This window comes from Acomys minous (genome assembly GCF_964271855.1).
Source record: "Acomys minous genome assembly, chromosome: 8".
Taxonomy (NCBI): domain Eukaryota; kingdom Metazoa; phylum Chordata; class Mammalia; order Rodentia; family Muridae; genus Acomys; species Acomys minous.
In genome coordinates, this window is record NC_140489.1 from 72,310,876 (window position 1) to 72,338,610 (window position 27,735).

The window sequence follows — 27,735 nt, forward strand, 5'->3', positions numbered from 1 at the left end:
CAAAGAAGCTGAAACTTTACAACAGCTCAGGAAGGCAAGTTTTGAAATCTAAAGCCTGGGCTTCAATCTGTGTAATTGCCAGGAAAGTGTTTACTCTCTCTGTTCCTTGTCTCCATCTGTTAAATGATACCTTCATTGTACAGTTGAAGGATGCAAATTACTAGAATACTGTCACCAATCAGTGCTTTTTACTATTACTGGGTAGAATCAGAAAAGAACTAATGCTAGGAAGTAGAATAGATCTTTGGTGTGTGTATTTTTTTCTATTATTCCTAAGTGTTCACCAATCAATACTCAATACTTTATGAAGAACAAGCAATAAGTTGTTTTTAATGGGTGAATCAGTGGATTTTATATCCTTTTCTTATATTCTTCTAAAGCTTATCTACCTTTTTAACAATCTTTTATTGTTTAGACATCCACTTGGTTCTCCTCTCTGCAACTTGACTGCAAGAGTTCAACCATGGCTTAGGACATGATTTACTAACTATCAAACTCTTTGTATGGGGTTGGAGCACTGGCTGCTCTTCCAGAAGATCTGGGTTCAATTCCCAGCACACACATGGCAATGCACAACTGTCTGTGACTCTAAGATCTGACACCCATAGACATACATGCAGGCAAAACACCAATGCACATAAAATAAAAATAAATGATTTTTTAAAAACTCTATGTATGCGGCTGGAGAAATGGATCAGAGTTAGGGGAAGTTGGTGTCCTTGTTGAGGATGAAAGTTACCTAGCACCTGGGTCAGGCAGCTCAGAACTGCCTATAACTCCAGCTCCAAGGAGAGTTGATGCCTCTGGTCTCCTCAGGAAGTTATACATAACCCTACAACAAGTACATATAATTTAAAAATAAGAAAAGTCAATCTGTTTTTTAAATACATGTGTTATTTTATGCCTAATACAACAAGTTCAGGGTAAATATTCTGGTTTGTAGTTCTATTTATTGGTGATAAGTAATAGATCATGTGAAATCCATGAAATATAAAATTTATATGAAAAGTATTTTACACATTAACAAGATGTGTAATATTTTGTGTGTAATAAAATCCTAACACAATGAAAGGCTTTTCTTCCATGGCCAATCCTTCTCGCCAAAAATAAACTACTTTCTCTACCATAAAATATGTGTCCACAGTAAAGTGTGTAGTAACAAAAAAGGAATGGTTTCAAATAATCAAAAGGATTTGAAAGGCTCTTTTCTCATGTGTAGAGGTGCTTTGCCTGAATATATATCTGTGTACCATGTGCACGGTGCTTGTTGTAGAAGCCAAGAGAAGTTGAATTCCCTGGAACTGGAGTTACAGATGGTTGAGAGGTACCATGTGCTACTGGGAATCAAATCCAATATCCTCTGAAGAGCAACTGGAGCTGTTGACCACGAAGCCATCTCTCCCACCCCTAGGAAGGTTCTTCAGATAACTGCCAGAAGTAAACCATTCCAAAATGCCTGATTCCCCAGTGTTTATAATAGTGTGCCAATCTATTCATAAGGCTATCTGTAAAGTGGTAGACATTTTGTAGATTTCTAGAAACTTTGTTTACATATGGTATCAACTAAAAGTAAAGAAAATTAAAGTATGTGTCAAAAAAAAGACAACAGATTTTATACCTTTTACTTCCTTTTTTTGAATTTGATGCTGTGGCATTATATAAAAATAACATTTCTAAATCCATCATTCAAAGAATATCAATAGAAATTTTGGTTCATGCCTCCCTTGAATTGCATAGTGCCAACCTATCATAACTAAAGGGTTCAACTGTGTTAGAAACAAACTGCTTATTAAAATGAATTATTACGCATTGTGGCAGATGAAAAAGGAGGAAAGAACTACAGGCCTTGTATTACTCATCTTTCTACTACAAAACAAAGTATTCTAAAACATAAAAGAAAAAAAATCACTGGCCCACGATTCTGCAGTCTCACGTGTGCTGGCCCAGCAGGGTGACTGCAGATGCCTGCAGGAGGACCGGCTTCTCTGTGCCGGCATCCAACAAGCCCCAGTTTGCTATTCTGCCTGCTAAAGGACATCAATTGGCTGAGCCAAGGAAAAGTATGAGGGAGACAACACAAAGCCCATGTACCAAGGAACATGAGTCATAGAGTTTGGGGCAAAGGGAAGGATGATAACGTCACAATCTACCAACGCTCTGCTCTCTGGACCTGATGAATCATAGCCCTCCCACCTGCAAAACACATGCAATGGTTTAAAAAAAAAATCAAGTCTCAGTCTTTGACAAAGAAGTTTAATCCATTAGTCGGCTACAGGCATCAGGGCAAAGGAAGGGATAGGATCCTGGGCTCAATTACGTTAGGAACAGAGACTTGTGACAATAAAGCACAAACGGCTTCAAAAGCAACAGAAGAAACAGAGATGGCATCTGCTCACAAAGTCCAGCCCTGTACATATATAGGCCTCCTGTCCAAATGTTCCATTGGGGCCTTTTTCTCTTCCCTGGAATGATTCTCTACTGTGTATAGCTCCCAGCCTGCCCTGAGCTTTTGGCTAGAAGACAAACGTTTTTAAAAGAAATATTTCTGTCACAGTATGTTGGAGACCCATAGGCTCCCTTTTAAGCTGACAGTTCCCTTTTAATACAAGCTAATTTAACTCCCTTAAATGTTCATACATTTCCTATTAATCTAACTGGGGTTCATGCCAGTCACCCCAAAACTACATCAATAATTTTTCAAAATATACCTATCTCTCTTTTGGAAGGGCCAGGTTGTGGTATCCCAATGTTTTGAGAGCCTTAACCTCTTTTGAATCCACCTAAAAGAATTTACAAAGCATCACCTCCACTCTTTCTGAGATCATAGAGCGTTTTCCAGTCTGGGTGTTATATCTACTCCAGACCCTTTCTTACTCTGAATAGCTTTTGCCTGCTTAGACACTAGAAATGCACCAGGGTTTAATTTTATAGCCAATGAAGTCTTGGGCAGTCTGGGTTTCCTTTCATTTGTAATTCATTTCTCTGTTTGTATACCCTAGATAAAAATGCAGAAAGGTGACTGACATTTCAACTCTCTTTCTAAAAGCCCTCTTAGCTCAGTCTGTAAATTTATCAGGTGTACACAACTTCTATCCCAAAGTTCCTGAAAATGATAGTTTAAGTGGTTTCGGTAACATGAATGAGAGGGACCTGCATCCCTGGTATCCTTTAACAGTTGTCTGCCATTTAACAAGCTCTCCCAAGGCTCTTCCCACTTTTCCAATCACCAAAAGCTTATTGAGAATTGACCTGTGGCAGCACCTCACTGATAATACCAGGTTTTGCTCCATTATCTATTGTTTTACTACAAAACTGACTTAAAAGGACATCCAACGTTACTGTTGTCAATTTTGTATTCCCCCCCCCCCACCTCCTGGTAGGGGGATCCCATGCAGGCATCTCTTGAGCTGTGATCATCTGAGGGCAAATGCAACGGAACAGCCCAAACTCTTGCCTCACGGACACATCAGGCTCTGATGTTTGCTGGCATCATGGAGAAATGATGCTCCAGTGTCTCCTCCAGCAGGACATTTTCAGCTCAGAGTACTTACGAGGCTTCTACTTGAGTAATGTATGCTAGTGTCTCATTGGTCAAAGAAAATCGTGTAGTGTTTTAAAATGGTGGGGTACTGGAAGAAGAAGCACTGCACAAATCTTTGAGAGAGGCCTGATTCACTCAGAAGCCACTGCTGTAAAACCTACAAGAACATTAGGATAGGCAGAGTTGGGCCCAGGGGTCCCGCTCAAACTATGGCACCAGCCAAGGACAATACAGGCTGTAAATTTCAAACCCCTACCCAGATCTCACCAATGGACAGGACATTCTCCACAGTTGAGTGGAGAGTGGGGTATGACTTTCACACGTACTCGGGTGCCTCATATTTGACCACGTCCCCTGGAGGGGGAGACCTGGTGGCACTCAGAGGAAGGATAGCAGGATACCAAGAAGAGACTTGATACCCTATGAGCATATACAGGGGGAGGAGGTCCCCTTCAGTCACAGTCATAGGGGAGGGGAATAAGGGGAAAATGGGAGGGAGGGAGGAATGGGAGGATACAAGGGATGGGATAACCATTGAGATGTAACAAGAATAAATTAATAAAATAACATTTAAAAAATAAAAGTAAAAACCTTTAAAAAGTAAAAAAAAAAAAAATCAACACATCTCCCATGCTAAGGAAATAGGCCATTCCCTCACATGAAACTTGTGGTCCTGCTTCCTATTCATTACCTGACAATTACAGAAACAGCTCAGTGTAAGAGCACTTGCCTAGCATGTATGAAGCCCTAGGTTCAGTCCCAGCACCACAAAAAAAATAAAAGAAAGAAAGAAACAAACAAAAGGAAGGAATGAAGAGAGATAGAAAGAGAAAAAGAAAGTTACAGTAAAGACAGTCCTTTTTTAACGAATATTTGGTGGAAATAATAAATATTATAAAAAGCATAAAATGTTCACTTTTAAAATAAAGTGAATAGAAAATGAAAAGTAGAACATAAGAAATAAAGTGAATAGAAAATGAAAAAGATATAAGAAAAAAATGAAGTTCTTAAAGTAGTAAGAAAAATTTCAAAGGACATATTTGTAAGTTGACATAATTATATGAAAGACTACAACATGCTAAAATTGGCACAAAGATATAATGAGTTAGACAGTGGGGGTGGGAGCTGGAGAGAGGGCTCGGTGGTTCAGAGCTGTTGTCGCTTGTGCAGAGGACCCAGGTTTGGTTCCTAGCATCAACACGGTGCCTCTTAACCATCAGTCTAGTTCCAGATGATCCAATGCCCTCTTCTGGTACAAATATATACACAGAAAATCAAATAGACAAATTTAAAAACGCTCTTTTAAAGAGAAAGAAGGTCAACATGGTCATATCCTGGAAGGTCCATGAGGTAGAAGTCACATGCTAACAAAGCCAATTAGAACCAGCTGTGCAAAGGCAACTTGTGAGTCTGGCTAAGCTGTAACAACTTGCATTTACCCAAATTTGGAGGCCTCTATTCTCAAAAAAAATTTTTTTTCAAATGTTATTTATTTATAAAAAAAAAATTGTCACAATAGATATTCCAAAGCACTCAGGAAATGCTTCTAATTTCATAGGTCTGGGATGGGACTCATGAGTCATTATTAATAAACATGCCAGGTGATGTTAACAGGAAAAGGTCCAAGGATCACATTGACTACAAAAGGAATTTTTTAGAGATGACAGGCTGCCAGATCCTTCCCCTTCCCCTTACTGGCTAAACTTCTGTGACAAGTCCACACTTAAAATTTTATAATCAAAGACAAACATGATCTACTCTCCTAGGTATAATTCAGTTTGAGCTGCTACATCCTGTCAGGCCTCCCTCTAGCCATAGAGCAGCATTTTTTAGAACTATAGGTCATGCCCAATGAGTGAGTCATAGAGTCAATTTAACAGGCTGCAAACATAACTGAAAATATCAGAGGGCATTGCACATAATGAAGATAATTATCTTGTAAGTATTGTTACATGACACTTTTGTTTCAGTCGGGCATAGGTGTGTATAGTACAAAAGATATTACTTAGTATGAGTCATGGGCAAAAAAGGGTTGAACATCTCTGCCATAAAGAACATGATAAGTTCATTGTGGAGAAAAAAAAGTTCTCAGTACAGTGAAGAAACACCTCAAAGTCTAAGGAAAAAATGATTAATGAATATTTAGCATAGTTCTATAGTTTAATTATTCAAACACATTAATGCTTCAAAGAACAAATTTAATATGCATTTATTCAGTATCCCTGTGAATGGATAGATGAGAAGAAAATAGTCTCTTTCTTTGAGATGCTTACAAAGTACAGTTAGTAATAATCTATGAAATAACTAGAGGATAACAGAAAAGAATTTCTAATCATGGGTGAAAGACAGATAATTGTAACTTCAAGTTAGTTTTAAAAGGATCATTATAAAAAGCAAAGAAAGTATTGAGTCCTGTTATATAGTCAAATTTGGCTAACTGCTTTTGAAGAGAACCCCAAAATCTCAGTAGCTAACACAACAATGAGTTTATTCCATAGTCTTTCAGAAACTCATGCCCCTAAGAGACCCTGAGGCCTCGGTCTCTGCATGTGCCTGTCTGTTATTCTGGAATATTCAAACAGAGGTCTAGAGGAAAATCACCCCACTTGCAATCTCTCGAGGCTATGGACATTACAAGCACTCAGTAGAAATCTATTTTGAACCATGAATTTTGGCCTTTTCCCGAACTAGTGGTCCACAGTGTGATGCTTTCTACAGACTGGGTGGTTGCTGAGAGCTGCAGGTCCTGTCAGCCAGATGGCTCAGAAGGGGAAGAAGAAGATAGATGAATGTTTCCCCATGCAGGAAAGACTGCCCCTTCCAGGACTAGGTGACTGTAGACAGCAAATACTAAGCCCAAAGTATGCCATCCACATGCAAGCTCAGGCAGGGCCTCAGAGACAAAAGCCTGTGCCATATACTCTGGGGCCAGCTGCCAGGACACACTAGAGACCACTTCTCTATGCACATTAGCATGCCCTAATCTGGTCACCTACTCTTCTTCCCTTTCCACAAGAGCCCAGTGAAGGCTCTGCCTGGTGGCTTTCCCCTTGCTCCTGTCTTCTGTCTTCTGGTACTCTGCTGGCCTTCCACTGGGGCCCTGTGTGCAGGACTTTCCTCTTGCCTCAGACATAGAAGCACCTATGTGCTGGTTTTAGCCACCAACAGAACACAAACATCTGCTGCCAGTCAGAACACTAAAAGAGCACCCAGAAGGTAGTGAGCACAGTGTCACTAAGGTTTTTGGGAGCCATAACAGAAAAAGGTGCCTGATTTCCAGACATTTTTTTTATTGGTCAGACGTCAGTCATATGACTGTTATGGGGTCTCTACCAAGGCATGCCCATTTTTATCATCTCTGATATGAGACAGTCACATAGAGCATCTGGGGAAGGTAGAAGTATTTATAGCCTTAGGCCAAACCATTGCGACTCACTAGTGTTTTCTCTCTCTCTAGAATAAAGAAGGCCTAAACACCACACAATAAAGAAATACAGGAAGAATTCAGATAGGAAAGCAGACAGACATAGAGGCTAGAAGGCTGGGAACTGGACCTGAGAAATACAGCTATGGTGAGATCCCTGGGGAGTGCTTCTTGTTGTTGTTGTTGTTGCTGCTGCTGCTGCTTCTGTTGCTGTTGTTGTTGTTGTTGTTGTTGTTGTTGTTTACACATATACAAGATGAAGCAGGGGAGAAGCTCATGTCTAGATCCACTAAAAAAAGGTGGGGAGGGGGTACCAAAAAAGGTCTACACTCTACTCAAGGACCTGAGGGGAAAATGACAAGCAAAACTGGTGTCATTTTGATAGTCATCGTCCTAACCTAGTCAAACTAGTGCCACTCCAACTCTACAGGATCAATACAGTGCAGCAATGAGGTGTGATAGGCTGGCCCTTCAGGGAGGCAGGATAAGGATAACTAGTCAGCAGATCATTCTCTGGGAGGAGAGAGACTGCCGCCAGCACAGACTGACTCAGTGCTTTTGGTTTCTTAAAACATGAGAGTTAATGCACCTTCTAGTACTAGGTACGTGTACCAGGGAGGTACACAGAAGCACAAAGGGTTTTGAAAGGGGAATTATGTATGCAACCTATCGCCAAAAGGTTCAGTATCATGAATAGCAATGATTGTGCATATTTAAATATGATTGTACATATTTAGTACACAGAAGTACTATGTGAAAGGGAAATGATTTATGCAACCTAACATCAAAAAGGTTCAGTAATATGAGCAATAGAAATGATTTTTTAAATTTATGTACACACACACACACACACACACACACACACACGCACACACACACACACACACACACCATGAGACAGTAAAAGCCAGTGTGTCTTAGTAGAACATATGACAGTTTCTACTCTACAATGTGTGGACATCTTTAATTATTTCAGTCATTTTTTTCCACATGAGAAGGGTCTCACTATGGAGCCCAGGCTGACCTTAGACCCTCAATCTTCCTGCTTTATCCTCCTCAGTATTGGGATTATAAGTATGTGCTACCATACTCAGCTTCTCAATTTTTCTAAAGGGCGTAATAAACTTTGTGTTAAAAGAAGCCATAATCCTGGCTGTACAAAATTGAAGCAGTGTTATTCTCTCATGCAAATAAAGTGGGGGTAGGGAAATGCACAAAAGAACATTACAGAGTTATCACTCACCAACTGCTCCAGGATCACATATGTTTGTAGCTATAAATACAAACTATTGGAATTCTCTGTTAATGACAGGTTACAGAGCTACATAAAAACATGTAGCACCCTAACGGGAAAACTTTAGGTGAGATTACTGGTGCCAAAAGTAATTTGGGAAGAAAGCACACAAGTCAAAAACCCCATCAAGTATTCCAGCATTAAGTTCTGGCGTCTTTGGATATCAGCCGCAGACCGGGGGTGGGGGAGCAGAGCACAGAGGAGTGGAGTCTGCACAGAAGGAGAGCTGTGCCAGGTGATTCCCACCATCTCAGAAGCGCACGCGCGGCAGGAAGTCTAACTCCCAAGCCCCACCAGAAATGCTGGCCTATAAATCACAGTGGAGCTCCCTGCCTCAGAGTCTGTATCCAGCTTCTGTGACTATCAGAATAACGGTTATTAATATAACCACAGTGACGACTGGGTCTTAGTAAGCCTTCTGTATGTTTAAATTTTTTTTAAGTAGAGATTTGAGAGAAAGAAAGGACCTCTTTGCTTACTTTCTTGACAGAACTTTCAATTTTCAACTCAGCAGGAAGAAAGATAATGACTAGAGAGCTAGGTAGGAGCCTAAGAGGTTTATCACAAGCCAGTTTCTTCAGGCCGGGACAGAGGTGGCTGAAAGTGAAGACAATTTCAAACCAATGAGTGTGTATTATTGATGAATAAAGACCAATGTGCTGAATAAACTCTATTTTCCTTCATATTCCCTAATTTTGAAATGCATTTTGCATAAATATCCCTCTGAAGTCTGAGCTGGAAAGATGGCAGAATGCAATGATAATTCAGTGTTTTCCCCCTCTGGCAATGCAAAACAGGAAAAAGGGGATGGTTGCTACATAAAAATTATGCAGCAATTGCAGCAAAAATAAGATGACGATACTCAAAATGACTTCTCTCCCTTAATTTATAAAGCCTTAAATCTTAACTTTAAAGATGGAAAGCACATACCTTCTATCACAGCCAGTGACCCTGCTATCGGCATTCTCACTCAAATAAAACCTCAAACTTTGGTGTGAGGTCATTAAACAATTCCTAGGGCACCCTTTTGCTCTAAAAGCCTTGGTAAGTCATTGAAGTTCTAATTTGAATAATTGCATTCCACCTACATAAATTCCCTCTCTAGTTTCAACTGTGTGCAATATCAGTCTTCATTTCCTGAATTAAATTAATGTTGTGTAATATGGCGCTTCTATACAAAAAATAAAAAAAATAAAAGTCCATCTACTTCATAGGTAACCTTTCAACAGGCAGTAGAAGTGATTCATGTGCACTACAGGGAATAACAGGTCAGCATGAATAATCATTAACCAGTAATTTGTGCCCACAATCATTATGTGCTGAGCATTGCAAGGGGGATGTCTCATCCAATGACTGTATATGCAGAGATGCATTTTTTTATCCAATATGGCATAAGCTGAACGCTGTTTTCAATTGAACTAATCATTGTCTCATTAAATTTTTAGATCATATGTGTCTTACCAGACTCTCTCCCTATTTGATAAGCCTTACCTTTCTATTCAGATAGTTGCTTAGTTACTTAGTTAGATAGTTAGAGCTATAAATTAATACTAGAAATTCTATGCTAAGAAAAGGGCTACTAAAGAATATTTTTAAAGTGAGTAATTATTTATCAAAGATGAAATCCTAAAAACAAATTTCCCTACTACCGCAGCCAATAAGAGTTCTTATAACAAAATTTACCTCTCAAAGTGAATATTTGGTATTGCCATAACACTATCCCAGAAAAACTACTTTATATTTTCTCATCACAGTCCATCATTGAAGGAAATCAGGGCAGGAACTCAAGTAGAAACCAGAAGCAAAAACTAAAGCAAGAGACTGAAAAGGATGGCTACTTATTGGCTTGTTTAACCGGCTTTCTTCTACAACTCAAAACCCCATGTCCAGGGATGGTGCCGTCCACAGTAGGCAAGGACCTTCTGCATCAGTCATTAACTAAGAATGTGCCCCCACAGACTTGCCTACTGGCCAATCTGATGAGGCATTTTCCCAATGGAGGTTCTCTTGTCCCAAATGACCCTGGCATGTATCACGATGAGGAAAAACAAACCAGCATGGCCAGCAAGATTGCTCAGTAGGTAAAAGTACTTGCTTCCAAGCCTGACAGTCTGAGTGACATATGTGGTGAAAAGAGACAACCAACTCTAAGTTGTCCTTGGGCTTCTACAAGTTCAGTATAGCACATGTGTGCTCTTACACATACATGTACACGCATATGCATGTGTGTGCACACACACACAAAATAAAATAAAATAAATGTAATTTTAAATAAATAAAAATAAGTAAAAGGGCTTAAAGCATGATTTTCAGTTACCCCTCTTATCCAAATTAAAATTTCCAAATTGATGTGCTAAATCCAGCAACTTTTAATTTCTGGATATACTAAATAATAACAAAATATCTGCCAGATGGACATCTTTTTCAGGAGACGTATCCATCATGCTGTATTAGAAGTTTTGAACTTCCTCTATTAAAGTAAAAGCATCCCAATGCAGAGTCTGTGTCTGATTTGTTATCACACTCATAGTATCTATCACAGTGCTCGGCACTTAAAAGCTATTTGACAAATGACTGTATTCCAACACCATTACCAGTGCTTTTCAATATTGTCTACACCCAAAATACTTCCTGAAACAAAATTAATCATTTCAAAATTAATATTTGAAAATATAGAAATGATTAAATATTATAATTCACCCACTTTATATACAATGTCATTAGATATCACTAAATCATATTTAAAGAGCAGAGATTACAATAATGAAATTTGAAGATCAATTAAATAAGCCCTCTTCAAAACAAAACAACTAATCACCTGTCTTAGAGTTTCTATTGCTATAACAAGACACCATGACCATGGCAAAGCTTATAATGAAAAACATTTAAATGGGACTGGCTTACAGTGCAGAGAGGTTTATCATCATGGTGGGAAGCAAAGTGCCACACAGGCCGACATGGTACTAGAAAAGGAGCTGAGAGTTCTACATCCAGATCCCAAGCAGCAACAAAAGAGAGAGACACTGAACCTGGCATGAGCATCTGAGACCTCAAAGCCCACCCTCAGTGACACACTTCCTCCAACAAGGCCACACCTACCCCAACAAAGCCACTCCTCCTGATAGTGCCACTTCCCTATGGCCGATGGGCACCAATGTCACTCAAACTACTGCGATACCTTATATCACTTCTAAAGCCAATGATTTACATCATATTAATTTCAAATGGCACCAATTTTGTCAGTGAGCACTGCAATGCAGACTCTGTGGTTAGTTGAGCCTTCTGGGAACTGATATATTCAAACACTCAGCAGAGATGTCTCATGGATCAAGGCTCAAGGGAATAAACCCAAGGGAGGCCACGCTGAGACTCCAGTCTGTCACAGGTCCTCTGCCCTGACCTGCACTCATGGTCCTACATCTCTAATTTCCTCCATTGTTTTTCATTACCCAACGGACTTCACACCCTTGTCATTTGCTTTCCTTTTTCTTTGCTGTGTTTTTCCTTCCTGACTCATTTCTCTGTCCTCCTTTGACATTTTTAAGCCTTAGTATAAGAACACCTCACCAATCCAGAGGGCCCCTCTTCATGAAGCCAACCAAAGCCTTATACCAGATAATAGTTTCAGGCCTCAACCAAAACACTCAAGAGTGTTTCCTGTAGGATGTGCTGAGACGCTGAGACATGTGGGGATTCCCCACAATTGGAGAAATGTAAAGGCACGTGAGTCTATTCCAGTCCTGAAATACCTGCTGAACGCCAGGGTGTAGACCTGTTCAGTTCATCACAGCTGTATCTAACAATAATGTCCTCAACACAGCAGAGAGTTACTATTTAATCATCAAATTTAGTCAACATGAATGTCTACTCTTAAACAATTTTAGGTATGATTTAGTGTTATCTAATATAACTGGTAATTAAATCACCTGTTCACTAGAGTTACTATGAAAATCAGAACATATAGGACCAGATGTGTTTCTTCTGTTTTTCCAGAATATCCATTCTTCCTGTACCTGAAAACACCTTCCATTCCACTAGGAAATGTCACCTGCACTTCACTCTCAATCGTCACATAATAATGTGACCTAACTAGATGCTCTGGCCAGTCATGGTGCTACCAGCACCTGGGAAATAAAGGCAGGCCTGATCTATATAGTGAGGTCCAGGCCAGCCAGAGCTACAGAGATTACGTCAAAATAATTTTTTGATGCCCTTATTCTCTTACAGATCACTCAGTCTAGCCACAGGTGAAGAATGTGTAAAAATCTCAAGCTAGATCAGGCCCAATACTCACCCCATGACCAAGGCTGAGCTGCGCATATTTAAGAGCACTCCACAGAACCTGAGTCAGTCCGTCTCCACCCACCCTCAGCTCTTTCTAGCTGAGATTACAAGGAAGAGTGATGTTTCCCAGGAGGTGACAGAAAGCAAGAAAGTGGCCAGCACCCTCCATGAGCTGCTACAGACGGCTGAAAAAGCCAATGTGAGAGAACTAAGCAAAGACGTAGACAGAGCAGAACACGGCATCGGAAAGAAGGCTGAGCGCACAGCCACTAGTCCTAGCTCCCCGTGACAGCTGGCAAGATGCTGCTCCTCTCGTGGCTGCATACTAAACTCTCCAATGAATCTGCAGGCCTAGGTAAATTCAAGCTGTTTTCCTGTAACCTGTAACGAACAGGATTCGACATAGTGTGCCAGACAAACTCCAAGGTAATAAATTTGACTTGTTAGGAGTAGGTGTGGGAAGAACCCAAGAGTTACCTTGAATCTGCAGGTTCAAGTGTTTCTATTCGAGCCTACTAACAATTGACTGAACAGCATCGGGGAGTGACATGACTTAACACTTTCTTTCTTGCCTTCCTCAGTAGGATAAACTTTGTACTTCCGTAAAACAATCAGTGTCTTGGGAGCAATAATCATGCTTCATATATTTATTTAATGAATGCCTTTGCTCTCCCCATGGGCCATGACTACACATTCTCAGTGGGAACATGTTGAGCTAAAAGTATAAAGATTAGGACACTGTGGTTGCCACATAATCCCCTGAAATATCATTAGATCCCAAATAAGTATCTCTTATATTCTACAAAAAGAAGAAAAAATCCTTCTATAGATAGTGGTAGGTGTTTAGCAAAAGAGCACTACAGACATTGGAGAAAATCATTATTAATCTGGTTGTTTCTAAAAGATCATAGGGCTCCAGAAAGGGCCTTGGTTGGCTGTGGAGAAACCAGCTTTAATATGAAATGATAAAGCGGACTCAAAAGCTCTACAGAGCAAATCTACCTAGCCCCTTGAAGATTAACTCTAAGACAAAGCTGCTAGGAATTTAAAACTGAAGAGATAAGAAAAATAAAGACCAAGTCTTCTTAAGTGTATTACGTTGTATTTACAAAGGCATAGACCCATAAACCATATCCTTCCTATGTTCCTGTTCCCCTGCATTAAAATATGTTTTGCATTCAAATGAGTCACCCAGTTTACTGCTATGGAAGGGACCTGAAAAGAGCAGTTTGAGGTCAAGACTGTCTGACCCAGAGGAGGGCCTAGTGACCCTCAAATGACGGAAGCAGAGGTAAGTGCAAACACAACCTAACTTTGCCATCAGCTTCCCCCAGAGGCCATGCCTAATGGTCTACTGACTTCCTTACCTCACTGACTCCTACACTGAGGAAGGGGTCTGATTTTCAACACCATAATTATGATGGCATGCATCCACCCTTACTCCTTAAAAGTGATGCTTTATCTAGCTCTAAGTAAAACAAAAGGAAAAAACTAATTGGATTTCTCTGAATAATTATAATCTGTTTGTGTTTTTGTCTTACAGAGCTACTCAGCACAATGCATGGACTTAATACATGCTGATTACAACCAGGCAAACCCTGATACAAGTGCAAGGGCTGCTTAGCTGCATAAACCTACTCATGCAGTTAGCATCTAAGCAACAATTCGTTCATAAGACCGTCTCTAAGGTATTCCACAAAATTATTTGTATACAGTTTTTGGAAATCTCCACATCAAAGCTCCTCCACTGTAAACTGCATTTAATATTTTTAATCGATGTGGGCTGACAAGATGACTCAGCAGATAAAAGTGCTTGCTGAGCTAGCCTGGCTCCAAGAATTCAATCCTGGTACACAAATGAACACATACTCACTAAAATTATCTTCTTACTTCTACATATGAACTATAGCATGCACATGCCTGAATATAAACACACACACACACACACACACACACACACACACACACACACACACACACACTAGCACACTCAGTTAACTAAAATATGTTTAAAGTATCTAATCACGCATTCAAAGAGCACACTAGAACGCCTGGAATCAGTTTAACAGACTTTCCTAACAAACTGCAACTATAACTGAGTAACTGAATCTGACCTGAACAAATCCTGCAACTGTAGTATAATTTAGTCTTTTCCTTTTTTTATCCAAATTTTCAAGACAGGGCTTTTCTATGTGGCCTTAGCTATCCTGGAACTCTCTCCCTCTCTCTCTCTCTCTCTCTCTCTCTCTCTCTCTCTCTCTCTCTCTCTCTCTCTCTCTCTCGATCCACCTGCCTCTCCCTCCCCAGTGCTGGGATTAAAGGCATGCACTACCAATGCCCAGATAATTTTGTCTTAAAGAGATGGTTAAACATAGCCATAGTCACAGAAAATAATACAATTTAGTAAATTTTCTTTAAGTCTCCATTTATAATTCACAGAAAAATAAAAGCACACAGACCCAGAGACCTACTTGGTAGTTAATTCTAATCACCTCTACTCTGAATATAATAGCAGTATATTAGAAGGCCTTTTAAAGAAACTTGGTAAGGTACCGTTTTAATTTCAATGCCTTTTTAAAACCTTCCAGGTCCCAGCACAGAAATACTAACAAAAGCTCTTGTTTCTGGTGCTTGAGAAGCACTAAGGGAACACTTTACAGAATGAAGCTGAATTCACCTGCATGGACGCTCCTTCTACTCGAGCCACACAGGCTACCCGGTCCAGGAACGTGACCGCCACAGGTACTGCCACGAAGAAGCCTTTACAAAAGGCCTTGAAGCATCTTCTCACCCAGCCTTGTGACTGTGCCATGCCTAGGTACATAAAGACAACAGGTTCAAGATTAGCTAAGAAAGCAGATAAGCAAAGCCATCAAAACAACAGGGGGGAAGCTAAGATTGGGCGCACTGCAGCTCAGGCCAAAGTACGTCATCCACAGGGCCCTCAGTTTGATCCTCAACATCACAAAAGAAAACTCAGCTGGAGAAGAGTGACCTGTCTCTTAGCATGTTGCAGACCCATGCTTAGAATATATCAGGTAAGTCTACCTTGAGTCCCAAAGGGAAATGCATGAACTCGGGTTATGTCTTTTCAGCTTGTCTACTTAGAAATGTAAGTGGAAATGTTAGAAAAAAACAAACCATTCAAATAGTAAATCATTTCTTTTTTGTTTGTTTGGTTGGTTGGTTAGTTGGTTGGTTGGTTTCGCTTGGTTTGGTTTTTCAAGCCAGTGTTTCTCTGTGTTAGCCTTGGCTATCCTGGACTCGCTTTGTAGACCAGGCTGGCCTCAAACTCACAGCGATCCGCCTGCCTCTGCCTCCTGAGTGCCGAGATTAAAGGTGTGTGCCACCACACCCAGCAAAAGTAAATCCTTTTCTGTTGCTCTAACAGTACAGAAACACAATCTTATTCCCTAATAGAAGTTTAGTGAGACACATGTTTAATGCCATCAGCAGGTATTGCCAACCGCAGTGTACCCTTAGCAGCATCATTCACAGCTCTCTTTCTTCCCCACACCACACCGTACTAGTAGTATGCCCTGCCCTCCCAGGCAATGTCTCTCTACTTCATCCCCTGATATTCTGTCTTTCCTGAACCCTTCTCCAAACGCAGCTGCATAATCATCCATGAACCAAGAATACCTTGTTCACATCTCTTCACAGTGGTGATTTTCTATGGGAAGTAAGATGTTAGACTCAGCTAAGACAAGGAAATAGAAGAACCCAGAGGGTCCTAAAAACCTACAAGAAGAACATCATGATGGGTACATCAGGGCCCGGGGGGGGGGGGGGTCTGCTCAAACTATTGCACTAACCTAGAACAATACAAGGAATAAACATCAAATCCCTACTCTGATCATTCTCCACAGTTATGTGGAGAGCAGGACTGACTTTGACATGAACTCTGGTGCTCCATATTTGACTACCTCCTCTTGGTGGGGAGGCCTGGTGGCACTCAAAGAAAGAATAAGCAGAATACCAAGATGAGACTTGATAGCCTATGACCATATAGTGGGGGAGGAGGTCCCCCTCAGTCATAGACCTAGGGGAGGGGAATAGGGTGAAAGCGGGAGGGAGGATGAGGAATGGAGAATACAAGTGATGGGATGGCAATTGAGTTGTAATCTGAATAAATTGATCAAATTAAAAAAAAAAAAAAAGACAAGCCCGTTCAAGCTGACTCTGGCATCCACTGTCTTTCCTGCCCTTCACTGGGCATTGAATTAAGATAAATAAATAAATTCTATCTCTTCACTTAATCTGTGTAGTTACTGGCTCAGCTCTGAAAATACTAAAGAGCCAAGACTTGGCTCTGCAAAAGTTAGTTAATATTACAAATAAAAGTAGCCATCTTAAGCTATAAAATAAAAAACTATTTAGACTGCCAAGTAACAGAATTAAAAGGTCCTATGTCCACAACACCATGAAGGCAGCTTAATTGTCTTGCACCACTTTCACCCATGAAATATGCCACTTCCTATTCTTTTAAAACTGCTGCTGGAAAAGCGAGTCCTAATACAACAAGGAAGTCTGTGACAGCTGGGGTGGAAATCACTGCATAAGAATTCAACATGCATGCACCCTTCCATTTGCCTAAAACCATGTGCTTAACAGTCACATTTTCTAGGAATCTGGAGATTGACCTCAGGGCCTCATACACTGAAAAATAATAAAGGATCAAGAGATATCATCCTTTTAGACCAACTGCAAGCAGTTGTGTAAATAAAGAATGGCACTGCATAAAAAAGATAAATGACATTTGTTCACTGTTGCATTTACTCAAGATTCAGGTACAAGTCACAACCAGAAAAAGCAGAAGGTGGGACAGTCACAGAGAACTCCTGACTTGTTTTGTTGTTGTTGTTTTGTTTGTTTGTTTAATCATGAAACTCCTTCAGCCAAAAACCTACAAATCAGCTCACTTCCCAGGAAACCTAAGATTTCTTGTCCTCTTGAGAGTAGATCCAAAAGAAGTGGAAATGCAATTAGACAAAGTGTGTGCCAGAAAGGCATAGGCCAAGACTTAATTTTAGCTTTTCCTTTTTCCTTTTTTTTTTTAAGCTTCCAAAAGCCACACACACAGCAATACTGTGACAATACTCATATCATAGAAATGGCAACAAGCAAAACTACTCAAGAAGACAAGAACTGTTCAGATAAGCAGATAGATGATAGATGGATAGATAGATAGATAGATAGATAGGGTGGATGCATGGATGGATGGATGGATGGATAGATGAATGGATGAATGGATGGATGGATGAATTCAACCCTCACAGCACCATGCTTTTGCTTTTCTGAGGAGGTTGTAGAAGAAAGATGCCTCTGGGGGCATGTTGCTGAAGGATAGAGCTCATCCTTGTCCCTTCTCTTCCCTCTGCTTCCTCTGACCCCTGACAAGAGCTTCCGCAGAAAGCCCACAACACACTGAAACTGTAAGCAGAACAAATATTTCGGTCCTTGAACTGTTTAATGTCAGATGTCAGATGCTGGTCATAACACTAAGTTGAGGGGGGAAAAATATCTGAGAAATTCATGATAACAAAAAAAATAAAGAAAAGAAGGAAAAGGAGAAATAAGTTTTAAAATAAAGTAACTGAAGAGAAGAAAATGTAATGGGTGAGTGCATGCATGAAAATGTCACAAATGAAGCCCAATATTACTTAGTAACTAGTATATACTAATAAAAAAAACATTAAAAAGAAACCAGAAAAGTGATATCAAAATTCTTCCCAGATATTTACTTCTCAAGAGTTTTCTTTGGTGAAGTATATTATTTTAAAGAAAAATTTTAAGATTTAGTTTAATTTTTTAATTAGTTGTATGTGTGAAAGAGGAGGATGTGTGTACACATGGAAGTACTAATGAGACCAGATGTATTGAAACTGCAGAAGCTGCAGTTACCAGCGGTTATAAGCCACCCGATATGAGTGCTAGGAAGTGAACTCGGGTCCTCAGGAGGAGCAATATGTGCTCCTAACCATGGAGCAGGCTCTCCAGTCCCGGAACTGTATAATTTAGCCATGACAGATGAGGCAAGAAGGAGGAGCTTGTGATGAAAGAATGTTGCTGCCTCTGTGACAAAAACTGATGTACTCATGGATCTTCCTCCTAAGTCTAGGAGACTACTTCATTTATCTTGAAGGGGTTGTTCCTTTATGAGATTGCTAGAGACATGTGGATTGAGCCCATTGTTTGTCTGTCTGCAATATAACGAAACATCCTCTAGAGTTATCCACCTAGGGCAATGGCTTTCATACATTGACCACATGGAACATGAAGAAACACTGTTTCCAATCCAGTACTCCTCACACATATGCACATCTATAGATACACACACACACACACACACACACACACACACACACACACACACACACACCAAAGAAAGCAGTAGCTTAAACCACCAAACAAAACTTATCCAGAGTCTGATATATTTCATTTACAAAAAAAGCCTACTAGCTGGGCATGGTGATACACACCCTTAATCACAGCAGTCACGGAGTCAGAGGCCAGAGGATATCTGTGAGTTCAAGTCCAACCTGGTCTACAGAGTGAGTGCCAGTCTAGACAAGGTAACTTAGTAAAAGCCCTGTTCTAATACAAAAATAAACTATTAGGTACTAATCAATAAATTGTTTTCTATCATCTACTCAGGAATCTTTTCCTTCATTTCCACCTAAATGGATATATAAATATCATAATAACTAATGCCCTTTTAAAACCTCCCCTGTACCACAAGCGGGAATATGTGGACTGGTTCCTGCGTAATAACTGCCACTGACAGTGACAGAGGTATGTATGGGTGCATGGTAAAAAATGAAGACCAGAAAGTTTTATGCAGCTTTCAATATATATTGCATAATCTTAACAGTCACCTTAACATATAATCTTTTATACCAAATTGAAATAATTATAACTCCAGACTAACTTTAGAAAATAAATGTAAAAACATGTTTCATTCAAGCTCATCCACCAACTGTAATCTTAAGTAAAATTATGTACAAGTCCCTATATCTGGTACCAAAGAAAGGCATCTGGCCCAGGATGCTGATTATTTCTATGAGCAGTTTCAAGTACTGCATCACCGAACTGACATGTTTCATTCATTCAGACTCAACTTTAACGTGAGTCCTTAATTAATTTCTCTTCTGTCATATATTTCACCTATAACCCAAACACATTTATTAAGTCCCTTTATGCACCTCTCCAATATATGTAATAAACTTTTCAGGGCTGGAGAGATGACTCAGAGGTTCAGAGCCCTGCCTGTTCTTCCAAAGGTCCTGAATTCAATTCCCAGCAATCACATGGTGGCTCACAACCATCTATAATGAGATCTGGTGCCATCTTCTGGCATGCAGGTGTATATGCAGATAAAACATTGTATACATAAGAAATAAGTAAATCTTAAAAAAAAATACAACTTTTCAACAGACTTTTTCACCAATGACCCACTATGATCATCCACATGATGTAACAACAGTAGAATAATTTTGGCATTTTTATTTTATTTTGTTTTGTCTTAACATTCAATTTTATGGGCTGGAGAGATGGCTCAGAGGTTCAGAGCACTGACTACTCTTCCAGAAGTCCTGAGTTCAATTCCCCACAATCACATGGTGGCTCACAACCAACCATCTATAATGTGATCTGACTCCCTCTTCTCACCTGCAGGTGTACATACAGGCAGAACACTGTATATGTAATAATAAATAAATAAATCTTCTTTTTAAAAACAAATTCAATCTTATATTATAGATGTTTTGCCTGCATGTATGTATGTGCACCATTTGTGTGCCTGATACCTGAGAAGGTCAGAAGAAAAGATCAGATCCCCAGGAACTGGAGGGTTTGGTTGGTTGCTTGGTTTGTTTGTTTGTTTGTTTGTTTGTTTGTTTGTTTGTTTAAGACAGGGCTTCACCATGTAGCACTTGGCTAGCCTGGAACTCACTCTGTTGACCAGGCTGGCCTTAAACTCACAGAGGTTCACCTGCCTCACCTCTCAAGAGCTGGGATTAAAGGTGTGAGCCACTGCAGTAGCCTTGGCACATTTATTGAACTGCTAAGTTCAGATAAAAGAGATGAATTTTCCTCAACTTCAGATTTCATTAGTTTGGTCTCTCTGAAAACACTTCTAGCTGGAGCTGCTTTCAGATCTTTAATATTGCTAAAGGCTCTTTTACATGATTTGCAGCGTGTGTTAGCTGGCCTCTGGCTGTTGTGAAAGAACACTCCCTAGGAAGTTTAAAGAAAGAAGGGCTTGCTGTCTTTGGCTCACAGTTCAAGAGGATTCATGGAGCTGCTGACAGGACTGCCTCTGTCCTCTGCACAATCAAGCCAGGGCAAGAACTTTTCAGTTAAGGGACTATCAGAAGCATGCAGGAAGCATGCCAACTTGATGGCATTCTGACACTGCTCCATGCCAAAGAAGAAGGGAAAAAATACAAGCCAGCTAGTGACCAAAGTGAGAGGTGGATGTTCAGAGGCTGAAAGGGGAGGTTCAGTGCAGCCCTATCTCCTCTGGTTGGTGGAGGACCACATGTTTCATAAAATTAAAATACTGTTAAAGGATTGCAGCTATCAAATTCAGAAGAACCACCCACAGATGAGGAAATGAACACTGCATTTCCATGGCAAGGCATACCTGGTGCTACCTGCATGGCTTTGGGATGGACTTGACTCAGCCAAAAAGGGAATGAACAAAGGACAGACACACAGACACAGATATACAGGAGAACTGGGTCTAGACGGGTTGTGCATTCTGATGGAGATACACCAGCATCAGCCCAAAAGTTGAGAGCAATAATTTTATACAAGTGAGTGTGAAAGAAGCTCATTTATTGTCTACGCCAAGAGGAGGCAGATTTAGCTGCTCTTGTTGGGTGGTTCTCTGGGGGGGGGGGGAGGATGCAGTATCAAGCAGCTTGCCATCTCCCTGAGAATGACTGACCCAGGGAAGGCTTTGTCATGCCAAGAGACTGAGGCAGTGGGGTCCTGACATGGCTGTGCTCCTGTCATCTGCTCCCCTCTCTTTTCCTTAAATGTTCCAGTGTGGCTTAGCTACTAGTTCAGAGGAAGCTCTGCACAGTCTCTGGAACCCCACAGAAAAGACACTGAACCAAACCCCTGGGGCTCTGTCCGGGGTTACTCAGGTCATACTACTCAAAAACAAGGAGAACTAGTTAGGTCCTCCCTCTGCCATGTGCCTCTCTCAGGGCTACTTGTAAAAGCTGGGCCCTGAAGTGCAATCCTTCAGGCTCTGGTGAATATTAGCAACAATGGTTCTCACCCCACTTTGGAGGGCAATTCTCTCCATGCCCTTAAGGAAATGTTAGTTTGTTGGCAAGCTTGCAAAAGATAGTGTAATTGCTTACCAATCCCTTCATAACCTAGAGGCAGGCTTTTGAGGCTGTACTCCCCTACTGGATCTGATTTGACAGAGCCTGCCCTTTTTTTTTTTTTTTTTTTTTTGAGAAAACAGCCTTGCATCTATGGAGTTATAAGTAAGACTCCAGAAACCAAAATCAAAAATAGGAAGACATTAGGGTCAGTTGACCAGTGAGCCCACCCACAATCCTCCCATTCCTTCCCAAGCAGCCAAACCACTGCCCTCTCCTCTGCAAACCAAGGGCATGGCTGCAGAACAGGATCTAAAACCCAAAGAAGCTGCAACATTCACACCCCACCTCTGAGACTCCTCAAGATCTGTCCCCAAGTGCCAACACTAGCTCTGGATTCTGCCTGTCCCATGGCTCACACTGATGCACAGAATATGCTCCTAACTTTGTTTGAACACTTCTCATGGGGGCCTTCCTTTCCCTGACCCATGGGAATAGTCAAGTTCCCATGCTGGTGGTAACTGTTATAAACCACACTGCTTAGGGACTGATCTAACTGGGGTCACAGAGAATGAAAAAAATGACACACAGGCATTCAGGAGGCTGGGGTCCAGTGGGCCACACACCGTGATGGAGACACACCACCAGCAGCAAGCAGGAAATTCAGGCATTGGCGTCCTTGGCCTGGCCATGCTCGTATCAACAATACCCTCAAGATTTCAACAATCACTCAGAACTTCACCCATTCCCATACACACCAAACCAGAAATGTTAAGTTCTATGGCACTGGTATTTTGGTTAAATGTATCATTAATTAACTTATCTATATGCATTGCCAAAGAATCATCACAGTGACATATCTAGATTTCTGTTCATATTTTAAATGCTGAGAACTACCAAACATCTTCCTCGCAGAATGCATCCTTTAAACAATAACAAAACAGCACTAAAATAATCCACATAAAGAGGAAAATTGTTTTTCAGCTACCTCATTCAAGTAGTAATGTATGCAAGTGACAGAGGTTCATAGCTTTGCTCTGGAGAAAATTATTGCTTAAAAAGTAAGCACACCTGGTTCATTGCTGAAGTACTTAAACTGAGAATAATTTTAAATAAGCTTTCAGATTCAGGTGAAATTGTATTTACAAGCTGGAATACAACAGCTGAAAGTGAAGGCGTCTTGGTGATGCTGACCTCAACCACATAAGCACCCACACTATCAACTACTCCTCTGTAACAACTTGGTGTGGGTTGATCATACATGAATTCAGTAAAAACAATTCTTGATTCTACTTATATTTCAACCAACACAAAGTCACCAGTCACTTATCCATAGCAACAAGGGGTGATAAACATATTCCAAGTCACCCCAATTATAAACACCATGAAAGTTGTGTAGAAAGTTTGATGGTAAGAGGAAAGCAGTAAGGACCTTATACACAACCTAACCTACAATTTGATCAGCCATAGCGCGAGTTAAGAGGAGGGAAGAAATACCATCAAACTATCAGTGTCAGACATATAAATATCTGCCATACAATTTCAAAATCATTTAACACACACACACACATGCACACACACACACATCCATATATGCTGTTACTATATTTGCATGCATACTAAAGGCTGCCTTTGTATGAGCCAATGAAAGACATAGAATAAAAATAAAATAGACTATATTCTAAAAAGCCAAAGAGCTTCAGGAATACACAAAAGAATTAAAAGATAGAGGGAAAAGACAGTCTTGGCTGCTCCATTCTGGAGGCAGGGAAGTGAATGAAAAAAGAAGCCAGGTGCAAGCCAGGCCGTCCTACCCTCAGGACTGCAGTACAGCCCTCCCAGCCTCGTGCCTAGATAAGGGTCCTGAGAAAACAGTGGTTCTTCTAACAGACAGGACAGTGGTAGACAGAAATTGCATTCTGTCACTCTAGATGCCTGGGAGAGCATGGGTTAGCCTTGTTCTAATAGAGACTCCATTGTTAAAAACTGGGCTACTCTGAGGACCTCGTATCAAGGAACATTTTAGGTCAACAGGCCTCAATTTAACCTGGCCACAGCTGAGGGAAGGTCCAGAAAGGCAGCTGTAGAGAGCAAGAGGGCTGGCCACTGACACACCAAATGATGCGAACTGCAGGAGGCTCAGATCAGTCAGGGAAGTACACAGAGAAAGGCCCCACCCTCAGAAGCCAGGGGCAGACCTCATCAACTGAGAAGTACCCTGGACTTTAAAGCTCTCTTCCTCTCCTCATAAAGCCACAAGAATTCAATCCTGAGTGACAGGTGACAGATGACACTATTGAAACTTATTCCACCATCAATAGTGTACCCACTTACTACCTCACAATAGGCACCATCTTTCGACCTGAGTGTGGGTGCCGAAACCACATTCAAACCGTTACATGCAGTAAAAATGCAGCTACCCAGGGATAGAGCTCAGTGACACAGTGTGTTATCATACACAAGGTCCCAGGTTTAGTACATGGCAGTACATGCAAAATGTCTTCATCAATACACATAAATCCATAAAACAGAGACTTAGTCATCTTTAAATTTTAAATTTCAGTATCAAAGGCCACACCTCTTTTGTCTGAAAATTTTTCAAATGTGAAAAAGAACAGACTATAATAAAGTTAGCTAAAAAAAAAAAAAAACAAAACACTGAACTCAGGCAGGAGAGATGGCTCAGTGGTTAAGAGCACTGGCTGCACTCCCGGAGGTCATGATTTCAACTCTCAGAACCCACATGGCAGTTCACAACTGTCTGAAACTCCAGTTCCAAAGGATCTGACACTCTCTCACAGACATGCATGCAGGCAAAACATCAATGCAAATAAAATAAATTAATTTAAAAAGAATAATAATAAAAACTTTAAAGGCACACTGAACTCTGGCAAGAAAGAAAAAAAAAAAAAGACTCACTGAAAGTAAACCTCAGGAAGCTGACTAAATGGTCCTTTATCTTGACTTAACATTGCATCTTTAACACAGAAAACCATAAGAGTTTGCTGCTAGACTTACATATATCTATATACTAAGACACTGACATACTCAATTCTGAGTCAGGAATACTTAAAAGCAAACTATTTTCGAAGCTATACTTTAAAATAATGGGTAAAAAGAGAAAATACGGCCTGAAGGCAACAAAGATGTAGAGGTGCATAAATGCTTCCTGCGTTTTGGCTAAAAGCGAGCTTCAACTTGTCCACTCTGCCCTCGGTGCCAGGGAAAGTGCAGGCCCCGCCCTGCCTGTGTAGCTCTAGGTGTATTATGTAGGAGAAGCTTCAGGAGGGGGCAGGACAGTGGTCAGATCACAGATCATTTAAAACAGGGAACATGTGTCATGAGAGAACTCTTGCCTAGCGAGCGTGAGGCCCAGAGTCTCAGCCTCAGCGTCTCCCTCAACAAAATACAAAACAGAAATGGCGGATTATCTCATTGACCCAAATGTGTTTATTTATGAAAATCCTCAGGATTTAGGAAGATCAAAAGCATTCATGCCAGGTGTGATGGTGCACACCTTTAATCCAAGCACTTGGGAAAGAGAGGCATGAGGAGAGTTTGAGGATAGCCTGCTCTACATAGCAAGTTCTAGGACAGCCTGGACTACATAGAGAGACCCTATTACAAAGGGGAGGGGCAGTATTCATATTATTTTTAAACTAAACACACACACACACACACACACACACACATGAAACATGAAGTACACCTAGTTGATATAACACCTAATAAATAAACTCTGTTCTAGTTTTATTCTGTTACTGTGATAAACTATTCTGACCGAAAGCAACTTCGGGTAGGAAGGGACTTGTTATTTCAGCTTACAATTCATAGTCGGTCACCGGGCAAAACCAGTCGGGAACTCAAGCAGGCGCCTGATGCAGAAACCACAGAGTGACACTGTTTGCTAACTCACTGCCTCTCACACCGGCCACGAGCACCTACGCAGGAAATGCGCCCTTCACACAGTGGTGCAGGCCTTCACAATCGTGACCAGTCAGACTTGCACACAAGCCCATCTGATCTGGCCAATGCTTTGGTTAAGGCTTCCTTTTCGGGTGTCTCGGCTGTATCAAGTTGACAGGTAAAGCAACCATCGCAAATATAGTGGTAGTCTGGATAGGTTTTGAATCTTCCCCTACCCCGAAAGCGACAGATTAAGGACAATCCTCGTTGGCCAGCTAATAAGAACTAGGGAGTGACAAACACGTGTTTAGAACTGTTGTGTTCTGAGGATAGTTTTAACAACACATACCAAAATGATGGTGCACACCTCTACATCCAGCACTTTGGGGGTGTCGGGGGGGGGGGTCTGAAGCACAAGAAGCACCCTGAGTTGAAGGCTACACTAAGTTACACGGTAAGTCCAAGGCTGGCATAAGCCTAAGAAGGAAGATCCTGCCTCAAAAGCTAAATAACTAAATAAATAGATGAAATACATATCTGTGCCAGACTAGATAAGAATAAATCAGATCACTATTATCAAAAGAGGAAAGAAAAGAAAAATAAGGGCTAGAACTGTACCAAAAAAAGAAAAGAAAAGAAAAGAAAAGAAAAAGCATAATGCAGCAAGCTGACAAAAATAAGTGAATTATACTCTAGGTGCATGACTGAAAAATGCCCATTATTGCCAAACAGAGCATGTCCAACCCCAGCACTGGGTCAGAAAGGACCAGCAGATAGATCCCTGGAGCTTGCTGGCCACTCACCCTAGCTGAGACAGTAAACTGCAGGGACAGTGAAAACCTTGTCTCAGAAAATAAGGTGGAACACAATCAAGGAAGATACCAAAGTCAACTTCTGGACTACACACACACACACACACACACACACACACACACACACACACCAACACCAACACATACCACTCGCATACATGCAGAAGTCAGAGTACTCATTATAAAATTTCTGTAACTCTTCTACATGCTTAAGCCTTTAGGTAAAATGTTAAAGAAAAGTAAAAATAAATTACCTTTGGTAAATATTTTGGACAAAAAGAACATATTTATCAAAGAAGGCCTGTGTTTGAGGTAGTGAAGACAGTGGATAGCAGGCCTTTCAGAAACCACATTAAACAAAATCCATAACACATCACTGGGTCTTCTGGGAACTGGCTCAAACCAGTCTCATCCAAAGACAGCCTCATCCTGTGACATGTTTACAACCAAAATTGCATCTCCAATTTCAGCAGTTAAAATGCTATAGATTCCAAAAACTAATAATTTATCTTAAAAATTACTAGGGATGTGAGTAGCTTTTTAGAGAGTGAAAAAAAATCCAATTAAATCATAACCATTAGCAAAGAGAAGCTTGGTAAACTTTAAATTTCAATAACTCCCAAATTTGAATTTCATCACTATGCAGAGAACATGGCCACTGGCACTAAGAGAAGAGGAAGGCCACATGGACTGGAACCAGCAGTCTTGACACTTAAGTATAGTGAGCGAGACCAGCCATGTATTACCCACAGCCCAAACACAGCAACTGGTGGAGCTGGGACTGATTTCATCATAAACATATTTACTCACAAAGCTATACTTTTAATTAGTAAAGAATATTATTTAGACTCTTAGAAAACTTATAAAGTAACATAAGAAAATATTGTAGTACTTATCATTTGGGTTATATGTAAAATGGGCTTTCCAAAGAGAGCTTATAATGGGAAAAAAAAAAAACATTCATCTTAATTTTAAAAGAAAAATACAACTCACCAATCTTTTTGTTTTGTTTGCTCTCTTTACATCCCAATTATAGCCCCCGCCCTCATTGCCTCCCAATCCTACCCTCCCTCCCTCCCTCGTACCCTCTCCCTCCCTCCTCTAGTCCTCAAAAAGGGGAGCCCTCCTCCCCT

The 27,735-nt window shown here is 40.6% G+C and overlaps 1 protein-coding gene across 11 annotated transcripts in view; it reads right to left on the reverse strand.

The window, feature by feature from the left end:
* Window positions 1-27,735, reverse strand: part of IMMP2L (inner mitochondrial membrane peptidase subunit 2) — a gene marked incomplete at its 5' end in the record, with an annotated part of 829,477 nt that overhangs the window by 765,018 nt on the left and 36,724 nt on the right. For 10 of the 11 annotated variants that reach the window (XM_084791200.1, XM_084791202.1, XM_084791195.1 and 7 more), the window contains one exon: window positions 15,221-15,357. In XM_084791200.1, coding sequence (XP_084647326.1) covers window positions 15,221-15,355 — 135 coding nt within the window. Of the gene's footprint in view, window positions 1-15,220; window positions 15,368-27,735 lie in introns of those variants that run through there. The other variant, XM_084791192.1, reaches the window with a different exon arrangement.